At 41.7% G+C, this 13,867-nt stretch overlaps 1 protein-coding gene across 5 annotated transcripts in view; it reads right to left on the bottom strand.

Moving 5' to 3' along the window:
• Positions 1-13,867, bottom strand: part of SNX25 (sorting nexin 25) — a 144,585-nt gene that overhangs the window by 57,094 nt on the left and 73,624 nt on the right. For all 5 annotated transcript variants that reach the window (XM_032298781.1, XM_032298782.1, XM_032298784.1 and 2 more), the window contains exon 6: positions 9,283-9,353. In XM_032298781.1, coding sequence (XP_032154672.1) covers positions 9,283-9,353 — 71 coding nt within the window. The remainder of the gene's footprint in view (positions 1-9,282; positions 9,354-13,867) is intronic.

Below are 13,867 nucleotides of genomic sequence, written 5' to 3'. Positions count from 1 at the left end.
GGAGATTTTTTAATGCTAGAAATTTAGCTTTCTTGAATGACTTTTATGGGAGGGGGGAGCACATCCTCATCTGAAGTAAATTAAAGGGAAGGTCAATCCGAGAAACAATGACATAGCTACTTTTTTTTTTTTTTCAATGCAGCTATCTAGAACCATTGTATAAATGAGCCTTTTATTTGCCAGCCACACATCAAAACTCCAAAGATCACAGAAATACAAAAACTACTTCCTGCAACACCCAATAAGTTACTACATACGGAGTTAAAAGAAAAGGGACAATGAGGAATGCTAAATTTGTTCTTTTTTCTTAAAAAAAAAAAGTATCTGCACTTACATTATAACCAAATTATTTAAAAATTGAAAGCACCTACATATGAACTTTAATGGGGAGACAGCAGATGGTATAAAGAGTTAGCGGAAGCCACTTCAGATTGTTAAAACATTGTTCTGCTCTAATAATGTGGCAGCATCAGCTTTGCTGAAATCTGACTTGGAAATAGCTGAAATGAAAGGCTATTAACTATAGTCTCTATAACGGTAAACTCCCAAATACTTCTCTTCAGGGTTGTTCTCTCTCCACAGCATGAATCCCAGCTTAGAAATACCAAACCAAGACTTTCCTATCCCCCTCTTGCCCCAAATCCAGGATGCTCAAGATCAAACCCCCATGTAACCCCTGACTCCTTCAATATCTTCACTGAGAACGCTTTATGATTATCTAGAGCACTCAATCTAAAGACGAAAAACATTGAGTCCTGGAGAAATAAAATGACTTGTGTAGATTCCATCAGGAAGCTAACAGCACAAGAGAACTTGAACCAAGGCCCCTAAATTCCTGTGCTAGGGCTTTTTCTTCAATACCCCAGGCTTGATCTCACCAACCTGCAGCAATGGGACACAACAGTAGACTAGAAAGGACGACCTCAGACTAACTGACTTAACTCCTCTAGACAGCTGTTCCCTCCTCTTGTAAAGTCAGCAGACAGCACCACCACACTGTCGTTCTCTCAGATCCTCTTGGGTCCTTTGTCTCATTGTCCTCCAGTCGCTAACCAGCCTTTTTTCCTTCATGATCTTCCTTATCAATCCCTTCCTTTTCACCAGCATTATCCAGGTCCTAGATTGTAATACCTTATTCCTACTCAGTGTATCAGCCTCCTAGCTGGAATACTCCAAAGATATTTTTTAAAGTTTTCAACATTTATTTTTTCATTTTCTATTTACATACAATTGTGTTTTACATTGTTTCTCTCACTCTGTGACGCAATCCCTCATGGCACTATACTGAAATGTTTTCATCATTATAAAAGCGTGAATATGAATAGGCCTGAATCATAATCATACCATAACCTATATTGTAAATAAAAACAGGGAAAACTATTTTAAAATCACTTCTTTTGTCAAAAATTTTATGTAAGGTTTAAAAAATCTAATAATTTAAATGACATAAAATACTGAATACCTTTTCAGTAGAATTATTCAATAAAAAATATAATGTAAATATTATATCAAAACATCTTAGCAACATACACTGGAAAGTTAATTATAAGAATCTGTATGGGCTGGGTGTGGTGGCTCATGCCTCTAATCCCAGCACTTTGGGGGGCCAAGGTGGGTAGATCATCTGAGGTCAAGAGTTTGAAACCAGCCTGGCCAACATGGTGAAACCCCACCTCTACTAAAAATACAAAAAAAAAAAAAAAAATTAGCCAGGCATGGTGGTTTGCACCTACAATCTCAGCTACTCAGGGAGGCTAAGGCAGGAGAATCGCTTGAACCCAGGAGGCGGAGGTGGCAGTGAGCTGATATTGCGCCACTGTACTCCAGCCTGGGTGACAGAGTGAGACTCCAACTCAAAAAAAAAAAAAAAAGAATCCGTGTGTAGTCACACTCACTTCTCATTTATATGCTACAAAGAGCTACAAAAAAGTAAGAGTTTGTTCTGTGAAAGTAATAGCACGAAGTTCTCCAAGCATACAATCTAGTTCTATGAATGGTCAAAGTGAAACAGGATCTAACACCACACAACAAACACTCAGTGGCCTTCACCCTTCTCCTCTAGAGGACTGCCTGATGTGTTCCCAGCTCCAGATACCAACACCTAAACGAAGGCCTTTGAAGGGCCCAAGTAAGCCTTTAAAGCCCTAAGGGGCCTGGTCTACATGGATGATCTTTGACTCACACCCTCACGTAGGCCAAACGAACCCAACCTGAAGTCACCCAAGCATGAAGATCACTTTTTCCCAACTCTTAAGCCTATAAGGTTATTTCAAGCCAATTGTGAATAAGCAAGAATACAGAGGCCTAGACTTCAAAAAGGAAGAGACCCTCTAAGCAAAACCAAACAAACCAGACTATCAAATTAGAATTTAGAATAAAACTTAAGAGAGAAAGATATTTGATCAAAGCACCTTTGTAAAATAGGACTTTACTTTCAAGTTAAACTTCACTAAGCACGATGAGAAGCCATGCCAGACGCTTGTACATGCTGCTTCATTTAGTCATGAATGAGGACTGAAGAGCACTAGAGATTCCTAAATGCTCTCCTGTGTAGTCCAGTATGGCTGCCACTAGCCACAGGCTTAAGGTAGTGTGGCCATAAACTATATTTTCAGTCTCTTTCCTCTCATTTTTTTAAAAACTCCTTGACATAAATTCACATACCAATTTCACCTATTTACCAAACACAATTCAATGGTTTTTAATATATTCAGAGTTGTGTCACTGGCACCACAATTAAATGCAGAATATTTCCATCATCAGAAAGAAAACACCTGTACCCATTAGCAGTCACTCCCTCCTTCATTTTCCATGCCACTTCATCTCAACCCCCACCTCCAATAGACCCAAGCAACCACTTGCTCTTCTGTCTATGGATTTGCCTATTCTAGACATTTCATATCAATGAAATCATGCAATATGTGGCCTATTGTATCTGGCTTCTTTCACTTAGCATAAGGTTTTCAAGGTTTATTCCTTTTTATTGTTGAATAATATTCCATTGTATGAATACACTACATTTTGTTTACCCCATTGTTGATGGTGATTTGGATGATTTGGTTGTTTCCAATTTTTGCCTGTTATAAATTATGCTACTATAAACATTTAAATTTTTTGTGGAGATACAAATTCATTTCTCTTGGTTATACACCTAGGAGTGGAAATGCTAGGTCGCATGGTAATTCTATGTTTAAAATTTTGAGGAACTGCCAAATTGTTTTCTATTTTCCATTTCCAACAGCAATGTATAAGGTTTCCAATTTCTCCATATCCTCACCAACAGTTCTTATCACTTTCATTTTAGCCACCCCAGAAGGTATGAAGTGATGTCTCGTGTAAGTTTTAATTTGCATTTGCCTAATGTCTAAAGATGATGAAGTTGAACATATTTTCATGTGCTTATTGGCCATTTGTACACATTCCCGGAAATGTCAATGCAAATCCTTTGCCCGTTTTTCTTTTTTTTTGAGACAGAGTTTCACTCTTGTTACCCAGGCTGGAGTGCAATGGCGCGATCTCGGCTCACCGCAACCTTCGCCTCCTGGGTTCAGGCAATTCTCCTGCCTCAGCCTCCTGAGTAGCTGGGATTACAGGCACCACTACCATGCCCAGCTAATGTTTTGTATTTTTAGCAGAGATGGGGTTTCACCATGTTGACCAGGATGGTCTCGATCTCTTGACCTCGTGATCCACCTGCTTTGGCCTCCCAAAGTGCTGGGGTAGGCTTGAGCCACCGTGCCCGGCCTTTGCCCGTTTTTCAACTGAGTTATCTTTTTATCACTGCACTGTAAGAGTTCTTTATATATTATGGATATAACCTCTTTATCAGATACATGATTTGCAAATACTTTTCCTACATTCTGTGAGTTATCTTTTCATTTTCTTGATGGCATCCCTTGACAAACTAAGTTTTTCATTTCTTTTTTTTGAGATGGAGTCTCACTCTGTCACCCAGGCTAGAGCACAACGGTGCAATCTCGCCTTACTGCAGCCTCCGCCTTCCTGGTTCAAGCAATTCTCCTGCCTCAGTATCCCAAGTAGCTGGGATTACAGGCACCGACCACAGCTCCCAGCTAATTTCTGAATTTTTAGTAGAGATGGGGTTTCATCATTTTGGTCAGGCTGGTCTCAAACTCCTCAAGTGGTATCTGCCCACCTCAGCCTCCCAAAGTGCTGGGATTACAGGCATAAGCCACCACACCCAACTCCTATTTTTGAGACAGGGACTGGCTGTGTTGCCCAGGCTAGAGGGCAGTGGTATGATCACAGCTATCTGCGGCCTTGACCTCCTGGGCCCAAGCAATCCTCCCACCTCAGACCCCAAACAGCTGGGACAACGGGTGTGCACCATCACACCTGGCTAATTTTTAAAAATTATTTTGTAGAGATGGGGTCTCCTAAGTTCCCAGGCTGGCCTCAAAACTCCTGTCCACAGCCGGGTGTGGTGGCTCACACCTGTAATCCCAGCACTTTGGGAGGCCAAGGCAGGCAGATTACCTGAGGTCAGGAGTTTGAGACCAGCCTGGCCAACATGGTGAAACGCCATCTCTACTGAAAATACAAAAAAATTAGCCAGGTATGGCGGTAGACACCTGTAATCCCAGCTACTTGGGAGGCTGAGGCAGCAGAATCGCTTGAACCTGGGAGGCGGAGGTTGCAGTGAGCTGAGATTGCACCATTGCACTCCAGCCTGGGCGACGAGCCAAACTCGATCACAAACACACTCACTCCTGTCCTCAAGTAATCCTCGGGCCCTGGCCCCCTCAAAGTGCTGGGATTATAGGCTGGGCCACTACACCCAGCCAAGTTTTTCCTTTTTAATGAAGTACAATTTACTTTTTTCCCCTTGTCACTTGGGCTTCCCCTCATTGTTACCAGACCCACACAATCTGTCAGAGCACTGATTCCATGGAACCTGCCTTTTTCTGGACACGAAGACATGTGGCGGCTGGAATTACCTATACAGTTCCAGTTATTCTACTTTTTGCAGAAATATTTTTTCTAACTTTGAACCCTTTTATAGTCTTAAAAGACACCAATGTAGTAAAAGCTAAATACTTATAGCAGAATTAATCCAAAAGGAGTAAAGGTAGAAAGTCTTAATGTGGTCAGAAAGCTTGCTGAAAAGAAGTATTTCTAGCATTTTCACAAAAAAAGGGAAATAAATGTTATCCTTGAACTTACCAGTTACAATGCAGTGGGTTGAACTGTGTTCCCAAAAAGATATGTTGAAGTCCTAAGCCCCTGTACCTACGAAAGTGATCTTATTCAGAAATGGGGTCTTTGCCGACATGATCAAGTTAAGATAAAGTCATGCTTAATTAGGGTGGGCCCCAATCCAGGATGACTGGTGCCCCTTCTAAGAAAACAGAGACAAAACCAGAGAAGACTGCCATGTGACGACTGAGGCAGGGACTGGAATGATATATCTCCAAGCCAAGGACCACCAGGATTACAAGCAACATGGAAAGCTAAGAGACAGATATGGAAGAGACTCCCCCAGAGCATTCAGGAGACAGCCCGGCCACAGCCTTGGTCTAAGACTTCTCACCTCAGAACTGTGAGAGAATACATTTTTGTTGTTTGTGCCATACAGTTTGTGGCTCTTTGCTGTGGCAGCCCTAGGGACTGAGACAGAAGAACCTTTTAAATATTGTATGATTCTACTTACATGAGGTACACAGTCTAGTCAAATTCAGAGAGACAGAAAGTAGAATGGTGGTTGCCAGGGGCTGCGGGGGGTGGGGAAGGTGGAGCTATTGTTTCATGGGTACACAGTTTCGGTTTGGGAAGATGAAAAGTTCTGGAGACGGATGGTAACGACGGCTCCAGAACAACATGAATATAATTAATACCACAGAACTGTACACTTAAAAATGGCAAATTCTGTTACGTGTATGTTACCACAAATAACCCTCTTCTCCCCAAAAGAAAAATCTTTTATCTGAGGAACGTGAGCTCCTTTAAATCATCAGGCCCCGAAAAGCATTTAGAATGTAACAGAAGTCATGTCACACTTCCCCAGGAGCTAAATAATTACTTCTTGAAGCCGCTTCTATGCAGGCTCTACACCAACACCAGGCAGCCATAAAATGTCGTCCACGTTACAGTTTAACTATGTACAACCAAGCACTAACCAATATTATTTCTGTAAACCCATGAGAATTCCTGACAACTTTTGTAACTGCCCTCTCTCCTGATTTGTCTTTTTCCTTTAAAAACTTGAGCCTCTCCTTTGTTCCCTGCAGCACTGCTCAAGGCAACCTGGCAGTGTGTCCCTGGCTGTAGTCCTCAACTTCTGCACTTGAATAAATTCTCTTCAGACTAGATTCTGACCTTTTTGATCATTTTAGGCAGAGAGAAACTAATACTTACAATAAACCAAATATTTCAGTTATAATTAATATTCAACCACGATACACCATATTAACAGCAAATTCTTGCCCGTTACTTTGTCCTTATAAACATGTACACACATTCTCATGCTAAAATTTCATAAGCACAAAGCATCTAAGAGTTTAAGGTGTTTAACTTCACAAAAAGAAGGAAGATTAAAATCCACTGAAGCATTATCATATGCAGACATAGAGGCTGGAGGTGACAACCACTGCTAACCAGTAACCTCAGAGAAGCACTGGAACCAGTCTCCAGTGTTTTCTGTCCCAGGCAACATGGCCCCAAGGCCCCAAGAGTGCTTAGTTTGATTGTCTTAGTGCTTTAACAACAGAGGGAAGCCAGGATACCCAAAAGAGTTGTAAGGATAGCTTAGATGGAAAACACAGGTATGAAAGAATCAAGCACCACTGCGACATAACTGTTATGGGACGAATTGTGCCCTTCCCCCAACCCCAAAGTAAATTCAGAAGTTCAAGTTCTAACCCCAAGTACCTTAGAATGAGACCCTATTTGGAGACAAGGCCTTTGAAGAGTCAAACACGCTGAAAGGTAAAAAAGAAGGACAATGTGAAGACACAAAGAGAAGACAGCCAACTGCAGATGAGGAGAGAGGCCTGCAGCAGGTCCTTCCTCACCACTCTCAGAAGGAACTACCCTGCTGACACCTTGGTCTTGGACTTCCAGCCTCCAGAACTGTGAGAAAATTTATTTCTGTTGTTTAAACCACCCGGCTTGTACTTTTTAATGGTAGCCATAGCAAACTAATGGAATAACAAAATAAGAAAGGTATTTTGCTGACTAAACTCAAAGAGAAGCACTAAAAAAGATCACAGTGGCAAGATGGGACGCCTCGCCAGTGTTCTTTCAAACAACTGTCCCTCTGTCTGGAAGTGAAGCATCTTCTCTGCAAGAAAAATGATAAAAAGGAGAGGAACAGAGTCCACACTCTAGTAGGAATTCATCAGATCAAGTCTTCTTAGCTCAAAAGCCCATGTAAAGACATCGTCATTAAGAGTAAAATCCCAAGTCCCTGTGGTACCAATAAGGCCTTTGTGACTGGGTTCCCCGCCACCTCTCTGAGCTCGCGTTTGGCTTCTCTCCACCAACTTAGCCCTTTCTTCAGCCCCATCAGTCTCAGCATCAGGGTTTGGCACCTGCCCCTCTCCAGATACCCCCAAGCTTCCAGATCACTGCTCAAAGCCCACCATCTGAGCAAGGTCTTCCCCAACTCACTATCTAAATGCAGAATCGGTCTCCACTGAGCAGAACCAGCACTCCCTACCAGAATTCCCTGCATCTCAATTTTCTCTCCAAGGAACGTGTGACCATCTGAAACAACCATGTATTTTATTTGTTGATTGTCGGACTGCCTCCCAGCCCAGTTTAGGGAATCAGAATGCAGAGATTTTGATTTGTTTACTACTGTATCATTATCACTCAGTCGGTACTCAGTGAACACTGCTGAATGGACATATTTGCACAGGATCCCTTACAGGCCAAGCTGAGGACTTGGTGCATCTTCACAGTCTATACCTGTATTTGCTTTCTACTCACTTCTACCTTCTGACAGGCTCAGGGAAGCGAGTCCAAGCCCAAACCCCAGCCCAAGCTTCCACTGCCGCTGTGTGCTAATGAGAAACCTGAAAGCATGCTCTAAGTCTTTGGCCCAGCTCTCCCCTGCTCTTTGCCCACTCCATTCCCTTTCCTTGGCAGAGACTTGCACAGGCCTGGAGGTTTGTGTGGAATGTCTATTGTCCAAGGGGAAAGCAGTGTTTGCTGCCTCTCAGCTGCAAAGCAAGACCTGCTCTGCACTCTAGATTTTAACATGCTTTCTACCTTTGTATATGCAAGGGGGAATATTCTAACATCAGGCAAACTACAAGGGAGTTGAAAGCCATCCTCACGCCTTAATTATTCTTCAGTATCATGCCTGGGTAAGAATCTTACTTCACTGGAAGAGAAACAAACAGGAAGAAAAAGAGCACATAACATATACCTCTCTCTCTCTCCACCCGCCGCCGCCCCCCACAAAACCTAAAACACAAGAGTGGAAAGAGAGAAAAAGCTATTAGCAATCTAACACTTAAATAAAGAAACAAGATTTTATTTTTCCTTAAAAAAACGCTTGGCTGGGTGTCGTGGCTCACGCCTGTAATCCCAGCCCTTTGGGAGGCCAAGACGGGCAGATCACAAGGTCAGGAGTTCAAGATCAGCCTAGCCAATATGGTGAAACTCTGTCTGTACTAAAAATACAAGAAGTAGCTGGGTGTGGTGGTGCACACCTGTAGTCCCAGCTACTGGGGAGGCTGAAGAAGAAGAATTGCTTGAACCCAGGAGACAGAGGTTGCAGTGAGCCAAGACCATGCCACTGTACTTCAGCCTGAGCAACAGAGTAAGACTGTCTCAGAAAAAGAAACAAAGAAAGGAAAAGAAGAAAAAAAAATTAAAAACAGCTTAAAGAAAGGAAAATAAAGGAAAAGATTAAGTATATCATGAACCTTATTGGAGTCATTTAAATGACCATCAAGATTATGTTGCGAGATAGAAATATTAAGATTAAAAATCAACATGTGAAAAAAAATTATGTAATCATGTTTAGTTTAAAACCAGAACAGAAACATTATATACCCAATGATATTTTAACTTTCTAAAAATTATGACTGCAGCTAAATAGAGTTTATACAGAAATACAGAAAAAAGTTTTTGTTAGGATGAAATTATATTTATTTACTTCTCTAATGCTGTAATAGTATTGTTTTAATAAACTGCAATATTTAAATGTAAGCCAGAAAACCGCCTATTTGCCAAAGATCTGACAGGAGGAGAAGCCCAGGGACCATCCCGACCTTTCAGATGAGGAACTGAAGAAAACAAACTGCTTCTTACCCTTGTGCCTCTTCAGCTGGGGAAAGCTGCTAATTGTAGTCGCCTGGATTATTTCCACTACAATTTGATACCTGATTTTTAAAAAAAGAAAAGGAAAAAAGATTTAGGAGGAAGAAAATACTATTTTTAGAAATACCTTTAGACTGTACTTATATTAAACAAATTAACAGGGGAGCTGTGAACCCTGCCCAAGGAGCATTAAAACAATCCAACATGGACTGAGCATCTACAATAGGCCGGGCCCCATGCCATGTTCTAGTCACTCCCGAGGTCCTCATGTAAACGTCACAAGGCTCCTCATCCCCACTCTGTTCCCTATACCAGAAGCATAACTACCTGCAGAAACTGTAAGGTTATGCTCAGCCCCTCTCTCCTCCATGCTCCTAGGTGACCAGAGCTTACTGATTCTACTTCTTAAATTTGCACTGTCCAATAAGGTGATCATGAGCTACATGTGGCTGTCTAATTAAATTAATAAATATGTAGTTCCTCAATCACACTAGCCACATTTCAAATGCTCCACCGTACCTGTAGCTTGTGGCCCACACTGTGCAAGAACATTTTCATCACTGCAGAAAGTACTACTGGATGGTGCCATCAAAGCTGTCCTCTCCCCTGCAGCCCCACTGCCTCATTACTTCTCACTTAGAAGACGGTCTTAACCCAACAGAATCAAAGTATCTGCCCCAGGACTCACATCAATATTTTTAAAGCTCCCCTGGTAATTCTAAGGCACAGGGAGAGTTGAGAACCATGAGATTAGAGCACCAGCTATATATGTGTGTGCTTAAGATGACTTCCAGGTCAGGAAAAATAAACAAAATTCTTCATTTTAAGTGCTGAGAACAACCTTGGAGTTGTAGCTATTTTGAGCATAAATTCAATTGGGTTTTATACATCCAAATTTTTTTTTTTTTTGATGGAGTCTCCCTCTGTCACCAGGCTGGAGTGCAGTGGTGCCATCTTGGCTCACTGCAACATCCACCTCCTGGGTTCAAGTGATTCCCCCGCCTCAGCCTCCCGAGTAGCTGGGACTATAGGCATGCAACACCATGCCTGGCTTATTTTTGTTTTTTCTGTATTTTAGTAGAGACATGGTTTCACCACGTTAGCCAGGATGGTCTCAATCTCCTGACCCTGTGATCTGCCCGCCTCAACCTCCCAAAGTGCTGGGATTACAGGTGTGAGCTACCACACCCAGCCCTATAAATCCAAATTTTTTAAGCGCCCTTTAATGGTTACTAAGTAGTGCCCTAATAAAACTGGTCTATCCTGAGTATTTTGCTTAGCCCTTAATTATATGAATTAATTTCGTAGCTGGTAATAAATTTATTTAATATTAATTCTTATTTTGAACACAAACCATGCAGTATTCTAAGATTTAATGTTATATCTAGCTGGTTTTTATAGCACAAAATTATATACATTCTTTTGCTTTTCAACTAAAACCCACAGAAGAGACAAATTTATCTTAGTCATAGCTACACGTGGACTCCTCACAAATTTGCATCTTTTTAATCTTTTCATTTGGGTAATATAAACATCAGTGCCTGACTCTCAGGACCTCAGAGCAGGCTGTCGGCATACCACCCAGAGATGGGGGCAGATGCTGGTGGCTGCCTGCCCAATGTCCAGTCTCTCTTCCTTCCTTGCTAAGTGACCTACGGTATTATCAGGGAAAGTGACACACCCAGCTAAAAAGGCTAGCTTTCTCCCCAGCAGTCAGAGATGGGCAAGTGATATTATTCTGGCCGGGCATGGTGGCTCACGCCTGTAATCCAAGCACTTTGGAGGCCAAGGCGGGCGCATCACCTGAGGTCGGGAGTTCAACACCAGCCTGACTAACATGGTGAAACCCCGTCTTTATTTAAAAATAATAATAATAAATAAATAAAAGTGAAATCATTCTAGTCTTGGAGTAGGCAGAAGTCACTGGGTAGGGATTCCAGGAAAGCGGTTGAAAAGGAGCCTCCTCAGAAAAGCCCTTTCCAACTTTAGTCCTTATCCTTCCCTCATTCTTCTGTGTAAATCAAGGATGCAATTGGATAAAGGCACAACAGTACCTTGCAATCATGAAGGTAAAAGCAACAGCGTAGGCCGGGCACAGTGGCTCACACTTATAATCCCAACATTTAGGAGGCCAAGGCAGGAGGACTGCTTGAGGCAAGGAGTTTAAGAGCCTAGGCAATATAGCGAGACCTCATCTCTAAGAAAAATTAAAAAGTTGGCTGGGAGTGGTGATACATGCCGGTAGTCCTAGCTACTCTGGAGGCTGAGGCAGAGGATCAATTGACCTCAGGAGTTCAAAGTCACACTATGCTATGGTCGTGCTACTGCACTCCAGCCTGGTCAACGGAGTAAGACCCTGTCTCTTCAAAAATAAAAAATAAAAAACAAAAACAAAAAACAAAAAGACCAGGTGTAGTGGCTCATGCCTATAATCCCAATACTTAGGGAGGCTGAGTGGGAGGACTGCTTGAGCCCAGGAGTTTGAGACCAGCCTGGAAACAAAGGGAGACCTTGTCTCTACTAAAATAAAAAATAAAAAATAGCTGGGCATGGTAGCACACACCTGTAGTCCCGGCTAGTAGGGAGCCTGAGGCAGGAAGATCACTTGAGCCTGGGTGGTTGAGGCTGCAGTGAGCTATGATCATGTCACTGCACTCCAGCCTGGGCAACACAGCAAGACCCTGTCTCAAAGAACCAAAAACAAAACTACAACCTAAGGATGATGCAATAAGAAGACAGGAGTAGTTCATGGTTCCAATGACATCACTAACCATCAAAACAGCCCCTAACTACCAATCTCAGGGCATGTGGAGACATGGGAAAAATAAACACCTGCCTCATTTAAGTTGCTGTATCTGAAGCTGTCTTGTGGCCAAATGCCACTCCAACTCATAGAGAGCGTTCTGAGGAAGACTTAATGTGCTTCCACACAGCAATTCCAATCTCAAGAATTTATCATAAGGAAGCAATTTAACAGAAAAAAAAGACAAAAATAAAAATACAACCCAAAGCCCAAACTATCATATATATGTTTATTGTAGCAAGTTCTGCAAAGAAAAGCATGAAAATATTCATGGTCAATAATGAGTATGGTCAGCAATGCTTTCATTAAACAAACATTTCTTAATCTTTTCTTTTGTTCTAGACACACAGGAATGAACACCACCAATATGGTCCTTGCTTTCAGGACATATCAGATTAAACAGAAAGCATCCAGCCAGTAATATTTATAATCATAAGGATTACATGAAAATAGATGTTTATGACAGTAATTTTTAAAATGCAAAACGGTACGTACATTTACGATTGTAGATATGTATCTATGTGTGTATATTAGCCAGGGCTACAAGGCAAAATAGAGATAAAATGAAGACTTAACGAGTCTTCATTGTTAAAATGGGAGCCTTCATGAGTCATTTTCAACTTTTTCTAAACTGTTTTATCTATCTACCTATGTATCTAAGCCTGTTCAAGCTAAACTTACCTTCTTTTTCCTTCCACAGTAAGGTTTCCTTACCTCTCCATTTCTCTACTAGTACCATCATCCTTCTCAAAAATCATCGTAGGTATCTACCGTACCAATAAACATCAGTTTCAAAGTGCTATGGATGGTCCTTTAAATGCCTTTAAATCAGTTCCTTGCTTATTCTTCCTTCATCTATCACCCTGTTTCAGGCTGCCTTCTTTCCTGCATGGTCAGTGCCATGGCTAAATGGTCTGTCTCCCGGACCTCAATCCTCTCTCCCATCCAAACCATCCTGAGTATGTCAATACATCCTCCTATGGGACCACTCACGTCATCCCTCTCTTGTTCAGTACCTCCTGCACCTCCCCAAATGAATAACCCTACATTCCTGCGTGCATTCCCCTCACAACTTGGCACTGGCTCTGTTATCCAAAAGTTTACTTTTTTTCTCCTATGAATGTGAACCTAATTAAGCCAGGCTGGTTTCTACACTGCCTTCCCAAAACCGCAGTCTCATGCTTCGTTTCCCACTGGAAGGCAGTCTTCCCGTCTCCCTACCTAGATCTTACACGTATTACTTCTTCCCTCAAGCCTTCCCCATCCCTATAATGCACACCAGTATCTGTCTTCTCTGAAATCCTGAATTACTTCTGTTCTATAATAGCATCTATTTACTCTTTCACATTTTTGTTTTAAAGAGTCACATGTCCACAAAAAATGCTATGAACAAAGAAAATGGTATTCCCAGTCATTTCAAGGCCCAATACACCTCCAAAGAATGTTGACACATTTTTGAGCCTAAGAATGTAGACTCAAAACTACAAAACTATACCGTTATGTATAATAAAGACATGCTACTTTTTTCTCCTCAACTAGATCGAGAGCCTCTTAAACACAGGAGTTCTGTCTTACATTCTCCTATAGTACCCTAGCTTGGCACTAAACATATGGTAGGCACTCAACAGATATTAATGAGCTAAATTAACAAAAATCAACATTTCTAACACTTAACAGGTACAAATAATATTCTGAACAATTTATTCTTTTGATAGTCTTAATGATTCATGCTTTGGAACAAATGAGCCATGGAGGGTACCAAAGAAAATATAC

The sequence above is a fragment of the Sapajus apella genome, unplaced genomic scaffold (assembly GCF_009761245.1).
Source record: "Sapajus apella isolate SASKATOON/1434 unplaced genomic scaffold, GSC_monkey_1.0 scaffold39, whole genome shotgun sequence".
Classification (NCBI taxonomy): domain Eukaryota; kingdom Metazoa; phylum Chordata; class Mammalia; order Primates; family Cebidae; genus Sapajus; species Sapajus apella.
This window is presented reverse-complemented; position numbering and strand designations above follow the sequence as displayed.